The sequence below is a fragment of the Salarias fasciatus genome, chromosome 16 (assembly GCF_902148845.1).
Source record: "Salarias fasciatus chromosome 16, fSalaFa1.1, whole genome shotgun sequence".
Lineage (NCBI taxonomy): Eukaryota > Metazoa > Chordata > Actinopteri > Blenniiformes > Blenniidae > Salarias > Salarias fasciatus.
The window spans coordinates 14,564,179-14,591,439 of NC_043760.1; the positions used below are offsets into that span (position 1 = coordinate 14,564,179).

At 42.8% G+C, this 27,261-nt stretch overlaps 1 protein-coding gene across 1 annotated transcript in view; it reads left to right on the forward strand.

Annotated features, from left to right (window-relative positions):
* The window catches only part of hdac4 (histone deacetylase 4), a 130,379-nt gene that overhangs the window by 13,235 nt on the left and 89,883 nt on the right, over positions 1–27,261 (forward strand). Inside the window, exon 2 of the mRNA XM_030111416.1 lies at positions 2,517–2,685. Within this exon, the coding sequence (XP_029967276.1) occupies positions 2,664–2,685 (22 nt within the window). The 5' untranslated portion in view covers positions 2,517–2,663. The remainder of the gene's footprint in view (positions 1–2,516; positions 2,686–27,261) is intronic.

Below are 27,261 nucleotides of genomic sequence, written 5' to 3' on the forward strand. Positions count from 1 at the left end.
ACGTCTCGTATTTTATTTATTTTTTTTAATAATGCTTTGCACTGTAGCCACTGAAACTTTGAAAACATTTAGATAAGAACTTACAACCCTTTCCTGACTTGTGAGCAGCCACAATGTGAAGCAGCAGAATTTGTGGCTCCCATGTGGAAGATCTGGATTCAAATCCTGACGACAGCAGTCATTTTTTTTTTTCCAAGAATGCTGAGTGACGCTGTAGAAAAACAGACAATCCACCGTCAAACCTGTGATTCTACAGCATCAGAGTGGTTGTGGTGCACATCTTCATCATAGATTGTAGTCAACTAGATCAGTCTTGTGTCTTTATTTCCTCCCGCAGAGAGTATTCCACTTTTTTCTTTGTTCAGTTGTATAGAGTTTATCCAACTAGAATTGTTATCGCTGTGTTTGTACAACAATGATCGGCTCGAAACGGCGTTCTGGTTTGAGAAGTTTTCACATTCTCACAGCAGCGGTTTGATAGAAAAGAAAAGAAGCAGCTCAAACCCTGACATCCTCCATTGTTGTTGTCAGTCTGCTCGCACATATGCAGAAAAATCTATTGACTGATAATGGTGTGGATACGCTGCGCTCAACGTTTCCTGTTTGCATGGAAATGAAGGCCAGTGCTTTTTGGGGGAAAAAAAAAAAAAAAAGTCATTCTGGAAGCTGTTTCCAGAGTCTTAAAGCAAGAAAACTCCAGATTATTTATACTCAACACAGCCAGCTGCTGTGTTGTCGTAGTGTGGAAATCAGTGGAAAAACCGACTAATGATGCTGATTCAAGCAATGTATAATCATGAAACATACAGAGACCCACTAAGACACTTTCCTCTTGTTGTTTGGTTTGGGTTCTAGCTGTTAATCGTCATATGGATCAACGATTTTCATTTCTTCACGTTATCTTGTCTCTACCAAAAACAATGTCTTGTTTTGTGTTTGTGTGTCTTTAAGATGAATGAGCTCCACAATTTTCCAGTGCAGGCGATCTCCATGTTTTTGTGCGTCTGTGTGTTTCTTATTTTTACTCATGGTGCTTGCCAGCTCAACAACAGTGCTTTTGTTTCTCTTTCCTTTGAGATTATTGTTCTTGGACTAATCAGTACCTCGTTACAGAACATGACGATATTACCTAAAGTCAAGTCACTGACTTTTCAACAATATCCAGGCTGTGTGCTTTGCCCCCATAAAACTGTTTTCCATGATTTGAGTAGTACAGACACTTGTTTTGTTGGAAAAGAAAATGCATTGTGTTACTGGTCACATAATAATGTGAAGGAGGTTATTGTTTGATAGGAAAAATTATGCTTTTTTTTTCCAGTGTATGGGATGGAACAAGTTTGCAGAAGGCTTGAAGAAAGTTAAAATATAATCTTTCAATGAAAACAAAACTCAAACGCAATACAAACGGGTACCATTAAGTAGGGGTGTGACGAGATCTCGCGAGATTAAATCATGACGAGATTTCTCGGTTAAATGAAAAGCTGTCTCGCTGGCACGAGGCAGAAGCCTATCAGACGGTGAACGCTCAGCAAATGGAGCGGACACTTTGCCAAACCTGGACAAGGGACTAGTTTTTTAATTTTTTTTTTTTTTTTTTTTGGCAAATTTCAATCCGAGTGGACAGAGAAATGGCCAAAATTTGGTTGATTTTTAAGTCCATCTTCCCGGTGCTCCCAAAGTTATTTGGTTTAATAAAGCGTAGTTTTCTTGTGTTCTGTGTTCAGAGAGCGCAGCAGAGTTTAGAGCTCCGTGTCTTCTTCTCCGGTGCATTTCTGGCTGAGTTACAGCGCCACCTAAAGGGCTGGCATATGAACTACATTGTGTTGAAGGGTTAGCAGCAATTGGCAATCAAACTCTTCCTTTAGTTACTGAGCAGCTTTTGGCATGGCAATGAGCTCAAAGTATTTTGCTTTAAACATGTCCTCCATTTAGTCCTCATAGCATGTCCCTCTAAGAGACTCCTGTCTCCAGGGGACACTGTCGCTTGGATTTGAAGGTGTCCCTTCATTAGACCTGCACACAAAATGCACAAAATAAGAAACGTCTATTGTTCCAGTCATATATTTTGTCATTTTAGTTTTCTTGAAATCTCGTCTCGTGATTGTGAGCCCAATATCGTGTCCCGTCACACCCCTACCAGGAAGAGAAAATTATGCCGTTAGAGAATGTGAACATAGTTTTTGTCTCTCCAATAATTGGATCGTCGATGTTTTGTTAAAGTTGTACAATTCTTAATTTTGGCCAATTGAAAAAAAGGATTACTGCAGATATATGTAAGAATCTGCAAATTATTGAGACTAATGGAAAAGTGAAAAAGATCTGGACACATGTACCCACTCGTTTTCTAAAATGTACTTTTTTTTTTTTTTTTTATAACATTTGTTTTGAACTACAGTCTGAAACTCACGTGGTCATCTCTATTATTTGACAGGTGATCCCATAAAGGAAGTTGTTCACAGCCCTCCGTGTGAAGTGTCCGATATTTACCAGAACACCGTTTCTTCTTTTCCTTCCAGTTGTTTAGTTGTGATGCTGCTGTGAGAACCGACCCCCCGCCGCCCTCTGTGCCTCTTCGGTTTCCCGGCCCAGCTCATGCTGGTCACTACACCCCCGTCACAGGGGCGCTGATACCACCTCTCCTTCCCGACCAGCTCGCCACGACCATGAACTCCCACAGCCGACAAGGTAAGACGGAGAAAAAAATAGTATCACAGCCACAACTTCTTCGCCTGGACATGGAAAAGCCTCGGGCTTTTGGAATCAAGGGTAACATTTGGCGGCGGGGATTATGGTCACGATGACGATTTTGCGCAGCAGGTGTTCACGTTGATTCATTCGTCGCAGAGATTATGATTTTTAAACCCGAGCCCCGAAACCTTAATGTGTGTGAAACTGTTAACTGCAGTTACGTTACAGCCTGTGGCAGCTATTCGTGGATTTTTTTTTTTTTTTTTTTTTTTTTGCAGACACAAGTTGTGAAGTGACAAAAAGCAAGAGCGCCAATAAAAAAAAAAAAAAAAACTAAAAGAAAGCAGCGGTATGTCCTCTTTGAAACCGAATCTGAAGAGTTCAGGGAGGTCTGACGCTTCGCCGAGCGTAGCGTTTGCTGTGAACAAACCTTTTTCTTGCACCTGAAAGAGAAGGAGCGGTGGTGTGGGAGGAACCGGGTCCGCTGTCCTCTGTGGCATCAATTCAAGGGACAGTTTTCTTGTGAATTCATCTTTGCTTTTGTGTGTGTGTGCGTGTGTGCGCGCACGTCACTCTTGGTACCTTTTCTTCCTCTGGCTTTACTTTGAAACTATCTAAATCCTGCCCTTGGTACCTCAGATGAAAGCATCAGTGAAAGAGATGAGAACACTCTTTATATGCATCTATTATACTGACTTATTGTGAATGTGTTTAAAAATCTATATATTTTTAGCACTTTCAGCCCGTTCTTTCAGTGTATTTCTCCCTTTATAAATAACCAGGTTGTCAAATTACCCTGAAAATCATGCATCTTGTACGGTATGTGTGTGTGTGTGTGTGTTTTTTTTGGCTTTGTTTTTTTTCTATCTATTTTGTGCACTATTGATGTTTTTATTGAAAACCTGTGGTCTGGAAAGTCTGGGATTGCTGATTGTGTCCTGCTTCTGGTCACATTCCTCTTTGGGGGACACTTAAGGAAATTGCAACTAAATGTCAGTGTCAGTTTAACACAGGAACTCTGTTTTAAAGATCCAGCTTCAAGTCAAAAGGTTGTGACTTGACTGCATTTGGGAATCCACTTTAGCTTCTTTTTGATGGAAGATAATGGCAGCAGAAAAAAAATGAACATGGTTCAAAACTTAATGACACTAGTGTTGTGGGTGGAGCATTACATTAGAAAGCCATGTCTCGTGGTGTCTTTTTTTTTTTTTGGTAGCAGATGCACTTACATCTTTGTGCTTTGTGACTCGTGTCACGATCAAGTATTCCAGTTCCTGCTTTCTGCGGTGTAAATGTCAGCCCCTCCACAGATGCACGCTGTTGGCTCATGGGGCATTTGATAAGCTTAGAGGAGGAACAGAAAAGCTGAAAGGAAGAAACATTTAGCGCCTTGTAATCAGTGTTTTATATCAGACCAGCCCGGTTGCGGGAACATTAACTGATGAAGACGCTCAACGTCACCATCAGGTGTTTGAATTGTGGCAGGAAGTGGAGTTCACCAAAGAATTTGAACTTTCTTAATGTGGGATGGAATCCTTAACCACCACATCCTTCCTGGTGTAACACACTGTCAGCCAACTGGCTTTGCAGACGTATTACTCAGCACAGTGGTTTTCCAGAACAATTGATTAGCTGCCAACACACTTCTAATAATTTTTGAGCAAGCCTGTGTTGTGACTTGTTTGATGATGGAAGCATTTTTTTTTTTTTTTCCAAATAGCACATCATCATTCTGACTGGCCACCGTCTCCGAGGACGCTCGGCGGGAAGCTTCTAGCTTTGGTCGTGACTTCCATGTTAATGTTTGTTTCTTCTTGAATAATTAAAAAAAGGGATTGTGCATTTGACCTCATTCTATGAAAGCTACTCATGTGGTCCTTTTCCTCCTCGTCACCCACCGTGACATAAAGCTGGATTTACCTCGGCTGAAGAACCGGAACGAACAAAAGCCCGATTGTGTGCTCCGTCCCCGTTGTGCTGGGGTCGTCTTGCTCACATTGAGCAGATTGATGTCATGGCCATTGATTAATTGTGGCTGTCTTCAGGGTCTTGTGTGCCTCGATGTCTGCTCTTGGCATCTGCTTATTTCTCTTGGTGCCATGTGGCCAGTCAGGCCTGCGTCAGCGGTTGTTTCAGATGGTCACACGAAGGCCAAATGCTGGAACAGGCCAATACATATCTCTGCTTTCTTAGTTCATCTTCTTTCTTCTTTCATTAAAAGCCTTGTGTTATGTGAGTGGAACATGGGGAGGAGACCCCGTTTCCCTCTTTCATTACTTTCCTCTTCTGAAAAGGTTTGCTTCTTTTTAATATTGTTTCATGATTGCCAATTTTTGACATGTTTGTCTGCTTTTTTATTGAGTCACTTGCTGATGCTTTCATGGACAAAAGTTCCATTTCAGTGTAAAGAAAAAAAAAAGTTTTTTTGGGGGTTATAATTCCACGTTATCCTAGTTTGGAAACATGTTGCTTAAACTGTGGCAACTGTTTCTACCTCACATGAACACTTTTCAGTGGTTAAATCTCTTAAAACTACTACTGCTCTTCTAACTATCCCAACCGTTTCGTCCGTCTGACTTTTCCTTCGTGTTTTGGAGTTCAGAACGAGTCCCTCTCTTCTCAGCTCGCCTCCTGTTCGCAGTTCATTTTCTCCTTGTCGCCCTCTGGTCTGTGCAGCACCACTGAGCCCTTTTTCCACATATGACAAATCATCGTTTCCTATTCTCAAACCACCATGTTAGAGCACTGAAGCACCTTTCTGTCTAATACTTTTTTTTTTTTAAACCTGGGTGGTGAAAGCTGGCATGTTGACTTGCTACTTCGCATTTTGGAGCTGGGACTTTACGGCCTTGGAGGTGGAGCGAGAGCACACGCGCGCACACACACACACACACACACATCCTCAGAAGGAAAAGAACCTCTCATCTTCTCACCCTCCTCTCCCCGGCTGCAGTAATCGGTGGCGGGTCCTGGCTCAGGGAGATCTTGCGTCAATAAATCGTCATGCGCCGCGACTCCCCGGGCCTGGAACGCAAACAGAGAGGGGCCGTCTGCTACTGGAGGCCTGGTGGAGCTCGTTAAAAACACTCGGAGGCCTGCGCAGTTCCACCAGAATACTGCAATAAAAAAAAAAAAAAAAAAAAAGCAAATGGTGGATTTTGTAGGTGTGCGCTGACCCTTGGCGCCTCCTCTTGTCTTATCCGAGATGCTGTAGTTGCGGCTGGCTGACATTCAAGCTGAGTTTTTCTTCCCTGCTTGTGTGTGTGTTCCCAAAGTGAGGCAAAAGAAAACTCTTCTCCCTTGTGAGTTTTGTCATAGATATCTGAATTTCCCTTTGGATCTTTTTTTTTTTTCTTTTCCTTCTTCTTTTTCATTTTTGGCCCATTCTCCTGTTCCCGTTCCATCTTCTGAATATATTTTATTTACTCCATTTGCATACGCCTGCTCATACATTTCTCTGTCTTCAAATTAACTCTCACACACACACACACACACACACACACACACACACACACACACACACACACACACACACACACACACACACACACACACACACACACACACACACACACACACACACCAGAAAGAGCAGAGTCTGTTTTTTAAAGTAGCTGGGTGGTGTGTGGGGGATTACAGTTGTCACTCACTTGTCTGAGCAGTGCAGTGGAGTACAGAGTACACCGAGCTGCCACCCGTCATATTTTATTTATTTTAAGATAGCCACATGAACTCCCGGCATATCTCTACCCGTTCATTTCATTCTGCATTAATTCTGTCAACTCTTTTAATTTTAGCACAACTGTAAAGAAAATATGACAACAAGAGAATCACACCTCCTCACTTTCTTTTTTTTCCGGTCCGCCGATCCGTGGCAGATGGTTGTGAATAATTCACGACAAGATTTTTGGGGATGACCGCAGCCATGTGTAGATTTTATTCTGTATCATGGAGGAGGAGAGACGGGGCTGAGTGTAAACAGCTTATAAGGTTGATGTTTGTTGTGTGATTGAAGCGTCTTTGGTCAATTTGATTTAATTTAACTTTTTATTCTGAATCCTTTTGTCACCTCTGATTCCAAAAGCAATGCTGATTGGACTCAGTCACTTAGGCCGTTGTTTCAGAAAGGTTTTGCGTTTCTTGCCGGCCACTGCAGGCTCTTCTTCTCTGTTTTTATCATCTGTTCATATTAATTCCTCTTCTCAAAATCGGGAAGTGCTACCTCCGTTTCTGCTTGCCATCTCAGAGTGTGGTGATGTGATACATTTGAGGAGGTTCTTGTCGTATTGGGGATTATTTCCATTCTGGGTCAGGTTTCCTTTCACCTTCATTTAAGCCTCAATATTCCACACAGATGGAATGAAAGGCAGCTGAGGTGCACTTTAGGCAGTCACTTCTCCAATAGCAGTCTTTTTAAAGTTCTTCTTCTCGCCCTTTCCTGCCTTCTGTCACTCTAATTTCTGTATCTGTTTTATCCCCCCCCCCCCTTCCTTTTCCGGCACCCAGTTTTAATCAGTCGCGGTAATAAGGACTCTCAGTGGGAGCTATCAAAAGCCTGCAGTGGTGGATTAGAGACGACCGGCTAGTGTCTGGGCTGGGCCACTGGAAAGTGGAGCGTAATCTTCAAAAAGGGAGAGCTTAACACCTGCCGGTCCGCGCTGATGGAGCCTCATTTGCGGAGGCCGCCGTTGCAAGGAAGAGGCTGGCGGTGTTAATTGACGCTTTTAGTTGGGAACGTTTTGAAAGTTGTCAGGAGATGACTGAAGTCCACCAAGGCGAGAGGCGAAACGAAGTGGAGAGGAGCTTATTGAGGAGGAGTTATTAAGAAAAAAGTGACGGCGCTCGCTGGATGTGCGCGCGGGGAGGCTCGCCGCCGCCGCCGCTATCTAGTGATTTGCCCAAAAGGAGCTGGAGGGGCACAATGGCGCTCTCTGCTATCTGCGCTCGGTGGCTGTTATTGTTATTTCTCCTTGGCTCTGCAGAATATTTCCGTGCGTCGAGATGGATCAGAAGGAGAGCTGAACCCGACTAAACAGAGGAGGCTTTTTGGGAGGACAATGGAAGCTGCTGTGGATAAATTAGATTACTGCTTCATTATTGTCTTCCTCTCCACAGTTTTCCAGAATATTCCATTCGCCTAATCTCATTGTCAGATGAAACAAGTGTGCAATGTGGCCCTGGGAAGAATTTATTAAGCATTCAAAGCTTTGCTTCTTGCAGGAAGAGAGGCTCAGAATTAAATTATGGGTTTTTGTGCTCAAACTGCGATGCAGTTTTGTTTCTAATAAACAAAGATGATTACATAATTAGATAAAGCTTTTATGGCTGCTTTGGCAGCTAAATTAGAGAGTTTAACAATAACTTACCTTTTTGTTTCTTCCTTCTTCCTTGTTGATGCAGACTTAGCTTCTGCACAAACACTGTTGCTTGGTGGGAGAACATGTAATTAAAGCTCAGTGGGTTTTTACAGGGGTTGATCTTGTAATAGAGGCCAAAGATAGAAATTCTGCTCTCGCATTGAGCTGACACAGGACAGAGATGGAGCCATTAACATGTGACGCTTCCACACAGCTGTCGGAACAGCCCAGATGTCCAGTCTGCCATGGATAGGGAGATTAAGAATCCCCAAGACCTCAAAGATTAACCTCTGAGGATTCACATCTGCTGTGGAGCTTACAGCACAGTGAGTGTTCGAAGGTCCCATCACCCGCCCAGGGTCTCTGCCCGGCGAGCAACTCCACCACAGCGAGGAGGAGAAACCAGCCCCGCTCTTGGTTCTCATGTGTCGGGGCGGTCCGGGTTCAAAGGGGGACAGCGGGGAGGAGGGAGGCGGGTCAGGTGGGTCCCTGAGGATGTAATCCTCCAGCTTCTATGAACAAAACAAAATCAAAAGTTCCCAGCAGTTACACAATCCCTGTTAGGAAGGGCTCAGTGCACCCTGGGTCTCCCAGGGCAGAATGAACTTTTCCAGGCACTAATCCGAGGATAAGCCCCAAAACAGAGGCCTTCGAGCTCCGCTGTGTGCCGCACTGTGCTAAAAATGCATGAAATGCCCCAGCGAGCCGCGGACGGTGATTGGCTTCGCCGGCAGGTTCGTACTCGCCGCGCCGCAGCAGTGATTCCAGGATGCAGACCGTGGCCGCCAGGAGAGCTGTTTAAATTCAGAAAATGTATCTTTCGGCCTTTATGTTCTCAGAAAGAGTTGTTGGCTCTTCAGACTGACACGTTTTCATGGATCTTTAATCAATTATGAATGATTCACCAAGCCTCCTCCACATAACACAGCATACAGCAGGAATACACAAAGATCTCAGCTCTCACTCTTTAGGTCTGTATGTAGATGTAATGCTGCTGGCCTTTAATAAATAGTACTTTCAGACATTTCTGCACATTACAAAGGAATCATTTTTATTTATTTATTTTTTTTACAGAATTTTCCTTTCATAGCACCGTGACCCAAACTGGGATATCAGCACCTCACTGCTAGCATGTTAGCATTAGCATTTGCATGCTATCACCTGCAAAGTGTAAAAATGATAGTTTTTGGACATTTCACTGTATTTTGCAGGAAATATCATGAAAATTGCCTTTATGCTGAGGTTGTAGTTTAAACATTTAAGGGTATGAATTTGTATATAAAAGTCATAGCCTACTATTTATCCAGTCCGACCCAGTCAAGATGACATTGGACCACATGTGGCCCCTGAAATAAAACGACTACTGATTTAAGAGCTCTACCTTGTCAGGCATGGATTTATCAAGCATTTCAGCAGCAAACCTATTTTCCACTTTTTATATTTTATATTCTCTCCTCTTGTAACGTTCAAGCAGTCCATCTCACAGTAGCAGTTAAATCTCTGAAGCTCTTACATAGGTTGGTTGGTTGGCCTTGTGTTTGGGCTGCACAATATCAGGTGAACGTGCAATCTGCAATCATCTTGTCGTAGCATGTTGCAATTCAGTTGGTCCCTATTTTACACCAGTTGTGCATCCCCGCCTCGCGGTTTTGCATTTGGTGAATTTCATGTCATTAGTCCTTCTTTGCAAATTCACCCATGATTAAAATTGCCAAGTCTGAGATTTGCCAAGTCGGGTAATGCATTCCAAGTTGAAGGTGTAAAAACTTCAGTTCTGAGTCCTTGAAAATTCACCATAATGAAACAAAAGCCTCTTGCTTCAGCGTCATTTCCATCTCCTTTCCGAACCAACACATACTGCAGCTCTCAGCTGGCAGCAGTTGCATTAAACTCAGGATTGGCAGATTGACTGACACGTTGAACGTCTTTATTGACGTGTCCTCAAACTCTGCTTTTCTTAGCAGAACAGCGTTACCGACAGCATACCAAAACAGCATTTCCATATATGGAATTTCTTTGTGAATTAAGTCAGTTAAAGATATCAAGTCACAACCATTGTGAAGATTTTATTTGGTTTCTATCACATTATTTCTTTTAAATCATAATTTGTGAACAGGAAGAAGGTGTGCTTGGAAAATATTTCCTCCTCCCGACTCCTCAACCACGTGCGCTGCTGACCTGACCTTGGTGAAAGTGGTTGTGTCTTTGTTGCAGGAAGTTGTTTGTGGTTAAAAATCAAACCTGGCGGTCTCGGCTCGGTTGAATCCTGTGTGAAATTTAACTATTAAGTGACACTGTCTGCCTGAGCGCTCCTCTGACAGAGGCTGGTGTTTGTTTCCTCCTCGAGCAGGCGGCAGTGGGGTACTGTGTCACGACTCCAGTGCAGTGGGCGGTTTTGCCTCTGGCCCGGTCAAAAGATTGCATTTGAATCTTCTCTCCACTTGATCCCGACATCCACTCATTGCATTTGCTTAGAATGGAAAGCAATTCATCCCTTTTGAGACTCGACATTTGACATTTTCTAAGCAGCGCAGCAGCACAGGATCCCCTGTGAACCGTTGAAATTTACTCTATAGCGAGAGACTCGTCCAAATTTTCCCCAAGTGGTGTATGACTAAACTTTCCTGAGGTAGTGGAAGACCGTTTTAAACCAGGAGTTTTTTTCTGGTTTTATAAGTCGGTTCCAACTGGGGAAATCAGGGTTGTTTGAGTGAATGTGCTGCGTTCCTCTCCGAGCCTTCCACTCAGCAAGTCTTTTGAACTCCTACCGCTCCACTGGAGCTGCTCTCCTGCCAAGAGCAGACTCCCGTGGCTGCACTTGGCAACTCACATGTGTGAGTGTGTGTGTGCGATTTAAATGCCTTTTTAGAAGGAAAAAAAAAAAAAGAAGAAGCTTGCCCTCTTTGCAAATATCTCTTAAAGAAGAGTTACAGTGATCTCTCAGAATTTCAGGAACACACACAAACCCAGGTTTACATCTCTTTTTGTCTTCAGTGTAATGTAAATGAAGACACATTGATTTTATTGTGCTGTTGAGATATATATTTTTTCGAGTTTATTTTACAGACCAGTCCACTTGTTACTTCCAGTGTAGGAACCCACAAGAGTTTGAGGTTATTATCTCAGTGTTTTGGATAAACAAGCCTGCTATTTTGGATCTGGAGTGATAAACGAGTGGGCGGCTGATGTGCACAGCGCCAAGCTCTTGCTTCAGGTATATTTAGCGGCGCAGAATGAACTGTACAGACCCATCTGGAGTTTTAAACATTTACGATTCAAACCACACAAAGTGGGCTGTACGCTTGTTTTCCGTATCAGTTCTTGAGAGCAGAGCGGTAAATAATAGAGGATGAAACCTAAGCGAGGGACTGAGGTGTTAGATGTGTCACAGTAGATCTTTTGGGCCAGCCTGTGCTCTGATCTTTGGTTAGCAATGAGGTCTTCTGCTTCACAATGGCAGGAAGAGCCAACATCAACGGATCAAACTCATCAATGTTGGAACTTTTCTGATACTTCCTGCCTCATATCCAGAAAAAGGCTGAAGGACGGTGAGCAGCTTTCAGGGTCTGTATTCATAATGAATGTTGAGATCAATCCAGCTTTTGCTCTTGTGGAGGTTTCTATCCCTCCTAAGCTCACCTGAGCACTCCTGCATTACTATTGTCACGACTCAAAGGTCCCTGGGAAACGGTGGTAATGGCTGCTCCTGTGATGCTTTTCGTACACAAACACACCACGTCCACAATTAGTATTGCTTCAGTATTGCCAAAAAACAGGGTAGTATTTATTCATTCTTCTCTAAAACTTCTCAGCATTGGAGTAAGAAGCTAGCATGCTATATTTCAGGGTGACCTGCGTTGCTCTGTTGTGTCGTCATATTTTGAAAACAATTCAAATAAATTTGAAATGACTGCAGTCTGCCACTTTACAGTCTGTCTGAAACAAGAATGTCTCACAAAATATACTTTGTTTTCAATCATTCAGCTCGAAGAAAGTCTGAGCTGCACAATCTGCATCCTTGAGCAGTTGTAATTTGACGCCAGCCTCATGGTCTTGTCACTCTCGAGACCATGAGGCCTCGTTTTCCTTTGTCACAAAGACGCTGTATTTGTATAGAAATGTTTTAAGGCCCAAACAGGAATGTAGTAATAAGTCCTCTCATCCCACAGTGTGATCAACCCTCCTCACACCTGTGTTTGGTGGCTTTTCTCTGTGGGAGTTTGCATGTTCTCCCTGTGCATATGTGAGTTTTCTATGACTTGAGTTTTCATCAAGATGTCTCATCAGAATCTCCAGTGCAGGGAATAACGTTACCAAGCCGCCCACATGAGGAATTCAGCACACCAGAAAACTTGCATTAGAAATTCTTCCGAGATCACCGAGTTCAGTGGAACTCGTCATCAGTCACAACTGCATGAAAGCTAGGCTTGTCGTCCTCCCGCTTTGTAATTTACCAGACTTTTCTTACCACCATTAGCATAATGTATCAGGCTCATTTCTCCGGCTTCCACGCGCAGTGGCCTGTTAGATGAATGGGAGTTCTGCGGCGCGCTGTGCACTTGGTAGCAGCTAGATAAATGAGGCGGTGTGAACGCGCTTGTTGAATAAAAAATATAGCTTGCCGTGACCTGCGATTTTGTAATCTCATCACTAAAATGAATTGTCAGAAAGGCTAGTGCTCTGATGGATTTGCCCTTTCTCTTTCAGCGAGTTGATTCTGTTTGCCGAACGGCTCGGCGGACGGGGTCGTGTGCGCCGCGCCGAGGTGCGCTCGGCTCGAGATGTTACGCAACAATCGGAACGACAGGTTTTCAATTCAGTGGGGGAATAAATGCAGAATTAGTGCAAAAAAATGGAGGTCTGTCAACTTCCCCGCGTCTGTGCTCCTCCCGAAATGTCAGCGGCGGTTAGCTCATGCTAAACTCGCTCCTCTTTGTCAACCTGACTGTGATTCCGCCTTTTGTGTCGGCGTCCATCAGGCTCACTGTCGTTCTCACACGATTGCACCGGGGAGCTAACACTCTAATGAGCATCCGTGCAACGGCAGGCTTGAGTGGCGAGCATTCCCCTCGCATGGAACCGCACGAGGAAGATGCTGACACATCGTGTACTACACGCAAACGCCGGGCCCGCCGTGGGAATGTTTATTTGACCTGACAAAGACGCACTCTGGCAGGGTTGTGTTGGACCGGACAATTAGATGGTTTGTAGCAAACACACTGGGTGCAGAAAGCGACACTTGGACAACGGCGCTCGCCGCAGCATTTGTGGAAGGTAATGTGTTCTCATGACGGATAGACAGACAGGTTAGGAACCAGTTTAACACACAAAACACTTCTAATTTTAAAATCTATAGAAATACTAAATATTGAAAATCAATATGCTGTACAGAGATTTAAAGTGATCCGAAGTGACCTCAAGTGATCTCAACAGGCTGCATGGAAAAACTGCTGAACAGCATAAATTGCACAGAAATCCCACGGATCAGTTCCAATGTGATCGTGACTGCGACCCCCTCTGAGTCGTGCCGTCTGAGGCCAGGGGGACAGAGCCGTTCCTGAGTGTGTTTGTGGAGCAGGTCAGAGGCAGCAGCCTGGAGCTGAACACACTCCTCTGCCTGATCAGAGGGTGCCGAGTCTCATCCAGCATCCAGGATGGAATCTTCTCCAGACTCCAGCTCTGAGCTCAGTTCAGAGTAAATGGACAACATCTTCGGTGCTGTTTAAAAAAAACAAAACAAAAAACAAAATGTTCTGAACCAAAAATGCTAAAACGGCACATTTTCCCTTTAACCATTGTAGTGTGAAAACTCCTTACTTTAGCCTGCAAAAAACGAGAAACGTGTTCCTTCCGTATGTTGCGAGAAAACAATGTCAGTTGTTTGAAGCAGCCTGTTCTTGACACATCAGTGCACATAGCTTTTTTTCTCCTGTGATGTCCGATTACTTTTGGGTCATAGGTGAGAAATCTGGAATGTTTATAAAACGGAACATGCCCCCTACTGGCAGAGTGCAGCACCACTGATGACCTTTCCAGGCAGATTCCAGACCGAAGTCGCAGAAAAAAGTCGAACGTGTGACGGTAACTTGAAGACAAGAAAAGAAGGAAGTTGAAGATATTTACTTTGAAGTGATTGTTATAAAGAGACACTAAGGAATAGGTGCTCCTGTTTCTTTATCTCAACTCTCAGTGGAAGAAGTTTGTGATGCCAACCACCAGGAAATACGACCTGCATTGTCTCATGATGTTCAAATCTTATGAAAAGCAAACATTTACTTAAAAATGGAGACACCTGACTGACTGTGGACAGACTGGCTGCTGCAGCTTCAGCCACGTGTGTGTAGCCTCAATATCCACAATGCTCTCCTGCGCGCTTCTCAGACATCAACAATAGTAGGAAAAAAAAACCACGTTGGTCCAAAGGATTATTAATTAACGGGCTTTGAGAAGGGGGACCATTAATGCTTTTCATCTATTTTCGGACACTATTAATAGCCACCAGTTATCTGTGCGCCCCAGTGTTTTCCTCCCTCTCAAATGTATTTTATTTAGAGAACAGAGGACATTTTGTTGCAGATCTAATGGGGCCCCCTGTCCCCTTTTGTCCGCACCAGACGCTCAGTAGCCTCATGCCAAAACACAAATAAACAAACTGCATCAGAGTGCAAACTCGGCTGTGCGATCCCCCGCCGCCTGTGTGATGCTCGTTCTCCACCACAGAGGGGATTACTCTGGCATTAAAGTTAATTTCCAAGTTTGTTCTCAAGTAGCGCAAGCAAAAACGGGTCCAGGAGAATTCTAGCTGCTGCCAACCAGGATAACAAGAGGCTCCCATTTCAATATTTATGGTTGTTTATAGCTGGTGAAGGTTTGCTTTGTGCTCCTCGTGCACTATACAGCACTAGACCTACAGATGAGAATCAAAGCAGTCGACTTCATTGAGTCGACTCAATGAAGTTAATTCCTCTAATAACATCCACGATGATCGAAGACGGCTCCTAGATTACAACGCATTCGTCACAATGTTATTCAGATGTAGGAGATGTCGTTTAAGGCAAGATTGCAGACTGTAACGCAAATCTAAGACCAGGTCCAGGTTTGCTAATTTAACAGGAATAATTAAAGGAATTGAAATTACGCCTTCGATTTTGACGGATAATTTTGATTATTTCTCACATAAATAAAATGCGTTTGCAAGTAATTAATGATGAAATCACTTTGAGGTGTAAAACTGTCCAAAATAACTACTCCAGAATTTGTATGTAACAAAATACAATTTCATTTGATGCCTCAGTCGCCAAAACTCCTTATAAACGGATTGCAAATGTCTCATATAAACACCGAAGTGGATCCGATTCACTCGGATCGGATTGTGAGAGCTATTCTACACCGACTGATAATCCGCTCGATGCCTCATCTAAGCAGCTGAAGACAGCGGCTCGCGTAATATGAGCAGGTTGTTCATTCTGCAGTTGGGAGGAAGTAGGAAAGACAAAACCTAATCAAGCTGAAAGATCAGAACCGGAATGCTGGGAGAGAAAGACCTTTTTATGCATGTCACACTTACTGTATATTCCATTTAAACTGGGGCTGATGTATACAAGGATTGAACATGGATCGCTTCATTTAGTGTTCAGAAGCTGTCCGTTTTCACGTTGACAAGATCTCAGTCTTTCAATAAATTCTAGAATTGGTTCCAGTCTTTTAATTTGCTACCTTTTATCATTCAAGCTAAACCGGCGTGACTCCCATCACTTTATTTAATGTATCTTCTCAGTACCGTAATTTGGGGTCAGTTAATTGATGCCACAGTAAAAACCCCTTTAGGTCCAGGGATTTAGAAGCAGCAGCAGAACCCAACCATTCGTATCGTGGCTGCAGAAGCAGACGACCCTCCAGCTCAAAGGTCAAGCTGCACGTAGTCCTCTGCTATTGAAAGCCCTTTTGTTAAAGCGACCACAACAAACAAGCAAGCCATTCTCCGCTGTGTGCGAGTGCGCTCATGCTGCATGAAAACAAGCGTGACTATTTTAATTGTAATTAGAGGAGGAAAATTGGTGTAGGGACTGAGCCAATTGTGGGCTTGAACAAACTGCTGCGTGTGTGTGTGTGTGTGTGTGTGTGTGTGTTCGAGACTATACTCTTTGCCCGAGCACAGTTGTATTTCTCCGCGTGTGAATACCGCAGCCGTGATGACTGGCATTTCATGAAGCCTTGCTTTAAAGTGACGCGCCCGGAAGCCTCCGTCATGTCATCCTTAGTCACACTCTTCATGCATTACTTTGTGTGAGACTTCCAGAGGTGGGGGGCGATGCTACTTTTATTTAGTTGCCGGTTCCGTTGAATGACTCACATTCAAACATATTCTTCTCCGGTGCGTCATCTCCGCGTCTAAGAGTCTGCAGCGCACTCAGTGACACTTTTTTATTTTAATATATATTATATATAAGGTCACTGTGTGAGCACCATCATTAAACGGATGGTTTAAAAGTCTTTTTGTTTATTTTTCACCTTTGAAGTGACCAAAGTAAAGACGTATTAAAACTGTTGAAATCATGCTGAGTTAGAAGGTGGGAAACACTCTTTAAAGATCAGATACATCAAATTGTTCTGGAATGTTTTGTAGGTGTTGCTGTGAACAGTTTAACAACAGGAGAACATTTAAGATGCCGGTTATATAAGGCTGTTTTTGTATCGGTGCTTCACACTATAAGCAACAAGAAAACTTGGCATTTTTGCTACTAACAACTCAGCCCTTCCAAAGAAAACGCATGGAGGATGAGTGAGAACTTGGAAATGTCTGAGAAAGAACGTTTAAGCCAGGAGTGTCAATCATAAACATAAAGCAGTTTTTATTTTATTAGATATTCATTTTTGTTTTGAATATTGTAACATACTTTGTGTTGTTTTTTGGGATATGAAAAGTGCGTATCAAATAAAGATTGATTGAAGAGGCTCTAATCGGGTCCACAAAACCACCAAGCAAATTGTAAGAATTCCAAATAAATCAATGATCTTTTTTTTTTTTTTTTTTTTTTTTTTTTTTTTTAATGCATTGGCTATAGAAGGTTTTGTTTTTTGACATTTCATTGTATTTTTGCACCAGACGTTTCCATTAAAATGAGCTTTATGTTGAGTCTTTTTCAGGTAGTAATTATCAAGGTTAAAGAGAAGGACAGAATTTTTAACAGTGACTTTTGTTTAATTGATATGAGAAGAGTGACTGGAATCATACGTACTCGCTATACCACAGTGCTGCCGAAGAGTGCTTCATTTCTTGGATGTATTTTAGTCATAAACTCAAAGAAAGCCCAATGCTTAACATTGAATTCTATAAACCAGCTTTAAAGCAACATCATAGCAATGAAAATTAAAAGACAGAATATATTCTGTGATTCACCAAAAGACATTTTCTGCTCCGTTGAAAAATAGAAATAAAACCATCACTGTTATTATTTCACCTGAACAAACCTCGTCACACTGCTGCCTTTTCCTGGAACGCAGCTCTTCTCATAATCAACCAGCATTCAAAATACCCTGTGATATAAATTTTAGGTCACACCGCTCTGCCTCACGCTGAATGCGCTCCTAAAGGTGTTTAAAACTCTGTTTGTGTCTCTAAGGGATTATCCACGCTTCCCCTTTACCGCAGACAAAGCTTGATCTTACTCCGCTCCCCCCCACCCCTCCCCACATCCCCGCATTTTGCTTCAGTCAAACGATTTATGTCTAATTACCGGGTATAAGCTCTGCACTTCCTCTGAAAGGCTCCATATTAGAAACCAAATCTTATAATTAACCCATCCTCTCACATGAAAGTAATGGCAGTGCTCTGCCTTGTCAGAGGCCCGTGTTGACAGTTCTGTCATCTCAGCACAGCCCCCCCCCCAGCGGCGCTGCCTCCCCAAATATGCCAGCAGTTTAAGGAAAGATGAGCTGGCTAATGGACTGCTTACCAGTGGAGAGGGGCAATGAGATTGACCTTGAAGGTTTTTTGTTTGGCGAAGTTGCAGAGAGAGAGAGAGAGAGAGAGAGAATGAGCGAGCGAGCGCATCCTCTAAATCGGTCAGGGAATGTGATCCTGGCTAAGCCGCGGATTGAACAAATATCTGTTCATTTTAGATAAATTACACTTTAAGTGCCGTCGAGTGTGTGCAAACATTCAGAATGTTATTGTTTCATCGTTAATATGGAATCAGTCACTCTGTAAAGAATGAGCAGATTTATTGTTCCTCTCAGGATCCCATTTCATGCAATAACACTCCAGTCCTTATTCAGATGAGGTGGGAGTGTGTGAGCGCTTATGGGTTATATATAATATTAGAAAGTTATGTTGTCTGCATAAGCGTGGATAATTGGGTTTAGATTAGGATCTGGTAACACCTCTGTCGGTCTCACCCTGACCATTTGGGGGAGACGCTGATCACATTGCTCCACATGGCGTGCGATCACTGACGTTTTCATTGTTGTGTGAATGGAAAGTTGTTTTAGATTGCTCTGTAAAGGTAAAAATGGAAGTTGAGACTTGTAACTCATCACTTGACACTTCATTGTGGTCATTGCCGTCTAAACTTTTTTTTAAAAATGATGTTTTTTTCACTCGTCCAGAGCCACGGATGTGACGGACAGTGCGGCGTGTCAGATGGCCGATACGTTTCTAACAATTTTTTATGAGGTGATTTTCTTGAGTCCGGAACAAACTGTGTGAAACTTGGCCGTCCTTCGGTTTGTTGCCTCTGATAACTGATCTCGGGGAGTTTTCGGCAGTGGATTAGTGTTGCTGGAGGAGCTTGTTGACATCAGATGGCATGGGAACTTCGAATCCACACACAAGGCTCAGCGCAGGAGCTCAAGGCAAACCTGCACCGGGCACGTAGAGAGGGGGAGAAAAACAAATAAACTAAGCCCACAGTAAGTATCCGCACAGTTGGCCTGTTCCCATGGACATTTGGTGAAGGAAGGGAAGACTTGATCAGAAATGTCCCAGCTATTTGTAACAATGTGAATGGATTTGTTAAAAAGCCATCGAGCCATTTTTTAAGTTGGATAATTATTGAGTTCTGAAATTATAAGATTAAATTGTTTTTTTTTACATGTTTATTTGCGCCGCACCATACACTCATTCTGTTCTATACCTCCTGGTTATCTTCAAGCACAATGTGCGATCAGGTGATTGAGCAAAGAGGGCACTTTGTAACAGAAACACTGAAGGTAAGTGACAGATCCCAGTATGAAGAATAATAATAATCATAATCATAATGACAGCACAATCCACTCTGCATCAGATTGCTCTGTAATCCCACAGTAAACTCTTGCTAAAACCTGAGTGAGTCAGTATTATTACAGATAATCCCCTGGTCTGGTTTATGTGACGTAGAGCTGAACTACACATACAGAGGCACGTACACTCGCTATACACACACACTATACACACACACACACACTAGCACAAGCCGATTGCATTCCAGCTATTGTCTCACTTTCAGCAGACACAGATCACAGCGCAAAGCAGATGGCTGATGTACATATTTTTTTTTTTCCTTTATCAGATTGTCGGTCTTATTGGTACAGCGCTCATAAGGTTGTCATCAGCTAAATGCAGGCCCTATATTCACTTTGCACTTAACGAAATCAGGTCATTACACGTGGATTTACAGCGACGGAGTCAGAGTTCGCAACAGAGGGTTTGAAAGAGGGAGACGCCCCCCAACCCAGCCGCATTGAGGTGGAGGGTATTTATGAGCTTAAAATAGCCCTGGGCGGAGCGTTGTGGTGATGAGAATGTGATGCACAGTGGTGCAGTGGTTAGCACTTTCACACCTTGTTTATATTTTGGGCATATCTGTGTTGAGTTTGCATATTCTCTCTGTGCGTGTGTTTTTTTTTTTACCCTGCCTGCTGGATTGTGCGTGAGTGAATTATGAAGTAAGTTAGGTAAATGGATAGTAGTTGCAAAACGCATTGATATTAGAGTAGGTTTGTGATTTTCTTCAAAGTTCTTGAGGTTTGGTTCCAAAAGAAAAATCGTGATTCGAAATGCATGTAGAAAATCAGCCTGATTCACGCCACACTTACCTCTGCCAGAATCATAAAGCTTTGCGTTTCTAGCATTGGTAGGGATTTGATGAATGTACATTTAGAAGTCAGTGGGCCAATCTTTTATTTATTTTTTTTTACACAATTTAAACAGAAAATCAGTTGAAATTAATAAAGAACAGTGTCTGAAAAAAAAAGCATTTGAAGCCTCAACTAAACATTTTCTCAGCAGGAATAAAATCGTAAAAGTCCATTTGATTACAGCGGAACAAATGGTTGAAACAATGAGAAAATGAATTATTTGGAATGTAATGATTAGCAGAGAATGTGTGTTTGTGAGTGTGTGCAAAGGGGGTTAATATACTGCAGGGAGCTTTGAGCAGTCCTAGAAATGCATCGTCATGATATAAACACTATTACAGTATAGACAATAAAACATGAGGGAAAAATTATGAAAGAATAGCAGGTAAAAAAAAGTTATCTTTTGTTATATCTTATGGAGTCACAGAAATTTCTTTATTAGTAGTCATATCAGTATTCAGAGCGACACAGACATTTCAGAAAAGTTGTGTTTTCCTCTGTTTACACTGAGATGTAGTCAGAGCGTTTTCAATTTTTTTATTGGCTCCGATAGCTGTTGTGTGACCAGTGTAAACGGAGCTTTCATTAGTTAAAGTAATCCAGCACCTCTCCATCAACATGTCTTGAAAAACTTTGCTTTAGAACACTTTAAATTTGTTAAATAGTTTTCCTCAGTCCGGCTGCTGCCAGCACGCACACAAACATGGGAAAGCCAGATGCTTGAACTGGGGTTCCCGTGCTCATCCCCTGCTTGCTTATTAAGCAAGCAAAAAGTAGAAGAAGGGGAAAAAAAAAAATAAAAAGAACCTCCCCTCTTTCCCTGCTAGCACCCAGGTCCAGGAGGCGTGCCAAAAGCAGCCTAACACTAAACATTCACAGCTCCGGGGAAGAGAAAGCAAACTCTGGGAAGGTACAGGATTGACGTCAGAGAGAGCCACATGTAAGAAATTCCTTCCTAATTACTGGGAATGCTCTGGATTATTGTATAAAAAAAAAAAAAAAAAAGTTCCAGTCCATATTCATCTCTTAATAGGTGTCTCTTTGTTTGGTAGTTTGCTCGACCTTTCAGTGGAGTAATGACTCTCTCAGCCTTCTCTAATAAAGTAACTTCCTCTGTTCCAACTCTCTTTTTTCCCCCTCTCTTTTCTCACCCTGGATCCACTTTCATCCTCTGCTTCCCTCTCTCTTTCCCCCACCTTCACCCCCTCCTGCTGCAGATCCTCCTTCCTTCCTTCCTCTTCAACTCCAGCTTACAACATTGGGGTAGATGATTTAAAATGACCAGACGACGCTCTACGCCCACCTCGCCTGCCTTTTTTTCCCCCCCTCCTCTCTTCCTCCCTTGCGTTTGGATTATTCCTGCTGACCTTCCTCGCTCCTCTTCCTCCTCCCAGCAGCACGGCCGTCTCGGACGTGACTCGACTAGTCCGCCTTGCTCTTTATTGCCGTTATAGATATTAACAGATAAACCCGTTCATAAAGCTTTTGTAGTAGTAATAAGCTGTGGCTTTGACAGCGTTGTTGTAACTGATGCAGATTTACCTTTAATAATTTTTTTTAATTGTATATGAATTTGAATTTCTCCTGGTTGCTAAGTTTTGAGCTTTATTTCGAGGTGGAAGGCGATTGGCTGAAATGTGTGCAGGGCGAGTTAATTTAGCAGAAAGGACTGCGGTGGTGAGTTGAGTGGGTTTCACACACACAGGGAGGATTTGTGCTGAAAATGGAGACGGGAGGGAACTCGCGGATTTATGGGGGCTCCCATATCGACCCAAGGAATGCCTTTGAAGCTCTTTCTTCCTCCCTGTGGAAGCATTTTATTAGAGAGGGACAGCGACTGATCGGTCATATTTTGCTGGACAAAGAGACAGATGTTGGGATCGAAATGGACTCAGCAGACAAGGGGGAGGGTGAAGGAGGCCAAAAGCTGCAAACCTGTCGATACCTTTCCACTCCATCCAGCCTGGCCATGTGACACCTGTGAGCAGCGGCCTCAGGCCCCCTAATGCTATTGACATATCGTTGGCTCTCACCACTTCACTGGCCACGGCACACACATTATTCTTGGGGGACGCGGAGTGTGTCAGGCAGGCCTCTCAGTCGACCCCTTAACCCTGCTCTCCTGACAAAGGCACCTGAGGCTCCGGGGCAGCGCAGCAGGTCCGTCCATTCAGCTTCCATAGTCAGACTCACTTGCATCAGTTATCTGTACCGTATCTCGGTGTTCTGATTTTGACTGAATTATCTGATCACATCTGAAGTATTTGTTTATGTGGAAGTTTGTGTTCTAAATTTACATTCAGTCAAATCATTGCATGTGGTCATGCATGATTCAGTGGATAATGTTATGGCTGCTGTTCTATTTTAAAGTCGAATTGGACTTTTTAAGCGTCATATATTCTACCCCTATTTAGCAGAGGAGAACATTGTCTGCTGGAATAATTAACGCAGACTTTGTGGATGTTTTGTGTTGCTGTCTATCCCTCTGTTCAAACACCTACCAGCACTGATAGTAATGCTGGATTTTGTTAGATTTGCTGATGTAACAACAAGAGATGCTTCCAGATTGTCCATCTCGACCTTGACAGCTTGTGCAATTATTGCTTTAAAGGAAACTATTAAAGGTGTAATACACGATTTTGATTTCCGGGTGGATCACCTAAATAATTGGTGGGTCCGTTTGTCAATCATTCTGACGAGCTGCTGTCGTAAGGCGGTTCTACGTGCTTGCGCCCAATCAGCTTCTCCCTTTTGCGCATGCGCATTCAGAGTGTTTATGTAGCCGGTGAGCTTCTGAGCTAGTACTTACCGATGGCGAGTCTGACATAATGAAACTGTAACTGTTTCGGAAAAAAAGCTTTATTTATGAGCGAGGCGGATCGCAGAAACTGTAAACAGAGCCGTGCACGCCGGAGAAGAGGAGATCGCGCTCGTACACTTCCGCGTTTCCTGGGAGAAGCAGGAGAGCCGGGCGGATGGTCTGGCGCATGCGCGTTGTTCAAAAAGTGAGTAACAGACGTGGGGCTTCGTCTTTTCGAGAAAATCGTGTATTAGACCTTTAACTATACAGTTTCTTACAGTAATTTTGAAGCTATTTAGTAGTGCAAAAAAAAAAAAAAAAAAAAGTCTGTTGGGTTGTCCTGTCAACACAAGTCCATGGAAGAATGGCGGTGCTATCGCTTTCACTGCGCCTGCCAAGCCACACACGTAGCCTATAGAGAGAGGTACTAATCACAGGCCTCGACAACATGCACACAAATACACACACACACACACTCTCACAGGACACACGCACAAAATTAATGTGATTCAACGTGACTGGACATGTTGGGAATCACACCCATATTCCGGGCCTCACCGCTCAGCTCAATACAGTTCTTGTGAAAACAGGCTGCGAATCACAAAAGGTGTTATTAACTCCAGTGGTTACAGGCTGCTGGTGAAGCTACCCCGTCATGGCCGGTGTCTGTCCGCCTCACTCTTTGAAATCGACACTCTAGGAGATCAAAACACGCGGGTGTACGGAAGGTGAGAGGATGTGGCGAAAGCAAAGTGTGACGGATTTAGAGATTGGACAAAGCAAACACTTGGATTGGTTCTGTATGAACTTTATGTCGTCGTCACACTGGCCTCGCTCACATTTAAAACCAGCGTTGTTTACAAACAACAAATATGCTCAAGACAACATTCCTCACTCTCACCATGAATAAGAAATTGAGATTTCCTCGAGTATTCAGGCACTAAAAGCAACATTTTTGAGTCTACATATCGAGAGAACATCCATAAAATGCTTTCAATTTTGTTTTTGTCTCTTGCTACATTTTCTTGATTGTTCAGTGAAGCTGAAGGTCAGCTGAAGATGTCAGTAGTTGGAGTCTTTGTTGTAAAATCAGATGTCAGCAGATCATTTACAGATGTGCTCAGAGCTTTGACAATAGTGTCCATCGTTCTCTGCAGTGGAGAAATGGCCTTGAGTGCTCAACTGTATTGAACTTTATCTGAGTAATGCTACCGAGCACATACTGCAGTACAGAGCCACATTCACCCCAATCTTGTTTTCTTAAAGTTAAATATGAAAATACAGAGAACAGTGTCCTCACCTTCAGGGAAAATCTCCTCCTGTCCTTCTGGTCTGTTTCTCTTTGGACTTCTGTTCCCTCTGAAATCAAACAAAACGTGACCTTTGCCTTGGGGTTTCCATACCTTTGCGTACAGTTGTATATATTGGAATGTTTGTGACCTGTTGTAAGTGGAATCTACCATGTGATGTCCACATGTCTGATGTTATTCCAGAGAGAAAGGCCCTTCTCTCTACCCAGTGACCCCTGCTCTCCCATGCAGATGTCTCAGTTTCTTCCTGTACACTTTCAGGGCCCTTAACAAACACACCGCTCAGATGACACCCGTCTTTGGTGTCACGAGGATCTCTGGTCTCCCCGCGGACCTGCTGGATGCTCCCTGCCTGCTGCCAGACCACATGGCCTCTGCTTGTGAGCGCTCGCTGCGTGGGCACGGAGCGTCGGCGGTCAGACACCGATGGCTCAAAGTTGATCATCAAAAATCCGACTGACAAACTTTCTAGAGATAATGGCAATAATTTACTTCTGTATTTCCTTTAAATGAGAACAGTCTGAAGCCATGTCTTACATGCAGTAATCACAGCATCCTAGCTGAACATAATAAATTGAAATCTATGGGAATCAATTACCTCCATGTATGAAAAATGCAGAAAATAAAACATGTAACTACCCCAAGTGGTCTATTTAATCATTCATCTCAAGTAAATATTTCTCCAGCATATTTTAGGGTTTTTCATTTCTTTCTAATTCATTAATTGGGGACATTACATGGTCACAACTATAACTGCAACCTCCACTGGACTACATCCAGCCTCCCTTCGCTTTGAATAGGACTGTAGCAGTTTCTGTCATTTGACATTTTCACCAAGCTGGCATGCTGTCCAACTCCCGATAAACTTCAAAAAGGTTCTGAAAATCTACCGCACAGGCCAGTGAACTCCTTTCAGGTTACAGTGTCTACCTGTTGTCATTGAAATGTTTGCCGTAGTATTCTGGGCGCTTGGCGGTGGCGTCTGCGTTGCGGCATAAGGTCGCTGCCGTTTTGTGCAAACAACATCTTGTTATGTCATGGATTCTGCACAGATTATTAAAGTGGCATTCCACCATTTTCTAAATATTCACGTGCACATTTTAATACAATATTAAGATTCAATTTTCCAATATCATGAAAAGATTCAATATCTGTGTACTGCAACAGGCCTAGTCTGACATTGTCTAATTCCACAGTGAGACTTGAAGGTTTGTGAGTTCAGGTAAGCCACAGTGCCAGCCACTCGTTGGCCCTCATTTATCAAACTTGCGTAGAAACGAGTGCAGATCTGAGCGCAGGATTCATCGTACGACAGGACCCATGTGAGATTTATGAAACTTTAATATCTGACCGATCTCGGCATACAAATGAGCGGTTGTTAATAAATTTGGCGGCTGAAATTAATCGTCATTAACATGTCACGCCCTTTAATATTCATGGTTTTCATGGATGGTCCACTGAGGTCAAACATCCAGAGGAGAAACCTTATGTAAAAACCAAAACCTTTCCTCTCTGGAAATTGATCCCCTCATGCCTGAGGTAGAGGTAAATAAGGATGAGATATTTGGAAATCTGTACTTTATTGTCATTGAATTGTCATTGAATCACAGGAGGTCAAACATGTCTGTAGAAATACATGATAAAACTTTGGAAAAACTCATTTAGAGAAGATGCTTTAAGTTTACACCCTAAGCATAAACTTTGCCCCAGCATACTTTTTTTTTAACTTGTCACACTCAACAGACACTGCACACTTAAAAAAAGACAATTTTCCTTTTTGTCAGCAGAGCCACACAACGGCCAAACACGCAGCACATCGACAGAGTGGTTTATAAAGGTTCCAAGTGTAAAAATAAAGTGAAAGGCTGTGGTTGGGCCTGTAGGTTAAAAATGCCCAGAGGAAGTGTTGGTTAGTTGGTAAACATGGCCGCAACACCAACAAGTGGTTTGTAGCAATGCAGTGGTGAGAAGTTTATTTCTGGATGCAGTCCTGCATGTCGCAGTGAGAAGAGGTTGAAATCTCTCGATCTGTTGTTCCCTTTCGTTTGTACCCTTGAATTCTAATTTGTCATGCATAAGATTTTTTTTTTTTTGCAAATAAATACTAAAATTTCACCGTCCTGCTCTCTATTTCTCTTTCAGGATACATAATAAAAAGTTTGAGTCAGTCAGAAGTCATTTCTGTCTGGTAAACCAGCCCAGATTATGTAATGTGTTTTCACCGTTTGGAAATGGTTCGAGCTGTCATTGATCTTTTCTCCCACCATTGGCACCCTCCCTCTGGACCGAATTCTGTCTTTTTATGTGCCATATCAGCACATGAACTTACAGAAGCTGAAATCGAGTGTAAGACCCAGCAATGTTTTGAAAATGATTTCCGTTTACACACAAACAGCAGGACAAACTGGGCCTGAATCTGCTCAGACTTCATTAGACATGTGATCAGATGCTTATTTGTCTTTAATCAAACAAAAATGGGTTTGTGTTCAACCACTGGTTGTTTTATCTGTGGTCATAATAGGGGCTTAAAAGGTTTATCTACATTTTTTGTCATCATTCTCATTAACTCGTCTTTTCAACAGCTGTAAAATGAAAAAAAAAACCTCTTTCACTGTCACTCAGAATGAACTGATATGACTTTCTAGCAACAGCTTTTAAACGTCTTTAAAAAAAAATGTTTTCAGTCGTTGGACACGTTGACTTTTTTTTTTTCTTACTTGATTTAATTACATTTCGAAAGCTCAAGTGTTTCCTTCTTTTTTGTGAACCGAGTATCTCAAGAAAGCCTTGAGGAAATGTTTTTGTGTTTTTCACAAACGTTCTCAGGCACTTCAGGATAAAGTCCTCAGGTTTTGATGGTGAAAGGTCGTCACGGCCTCGTATTTCTCCCACAATTACGCACGATCCTGCTCAGAAAAGCCTGCACTTGATAGATTGTATTACATTCTTACGAGCCTTTTGTTACATATGCAATGTGAGCATGGACAGA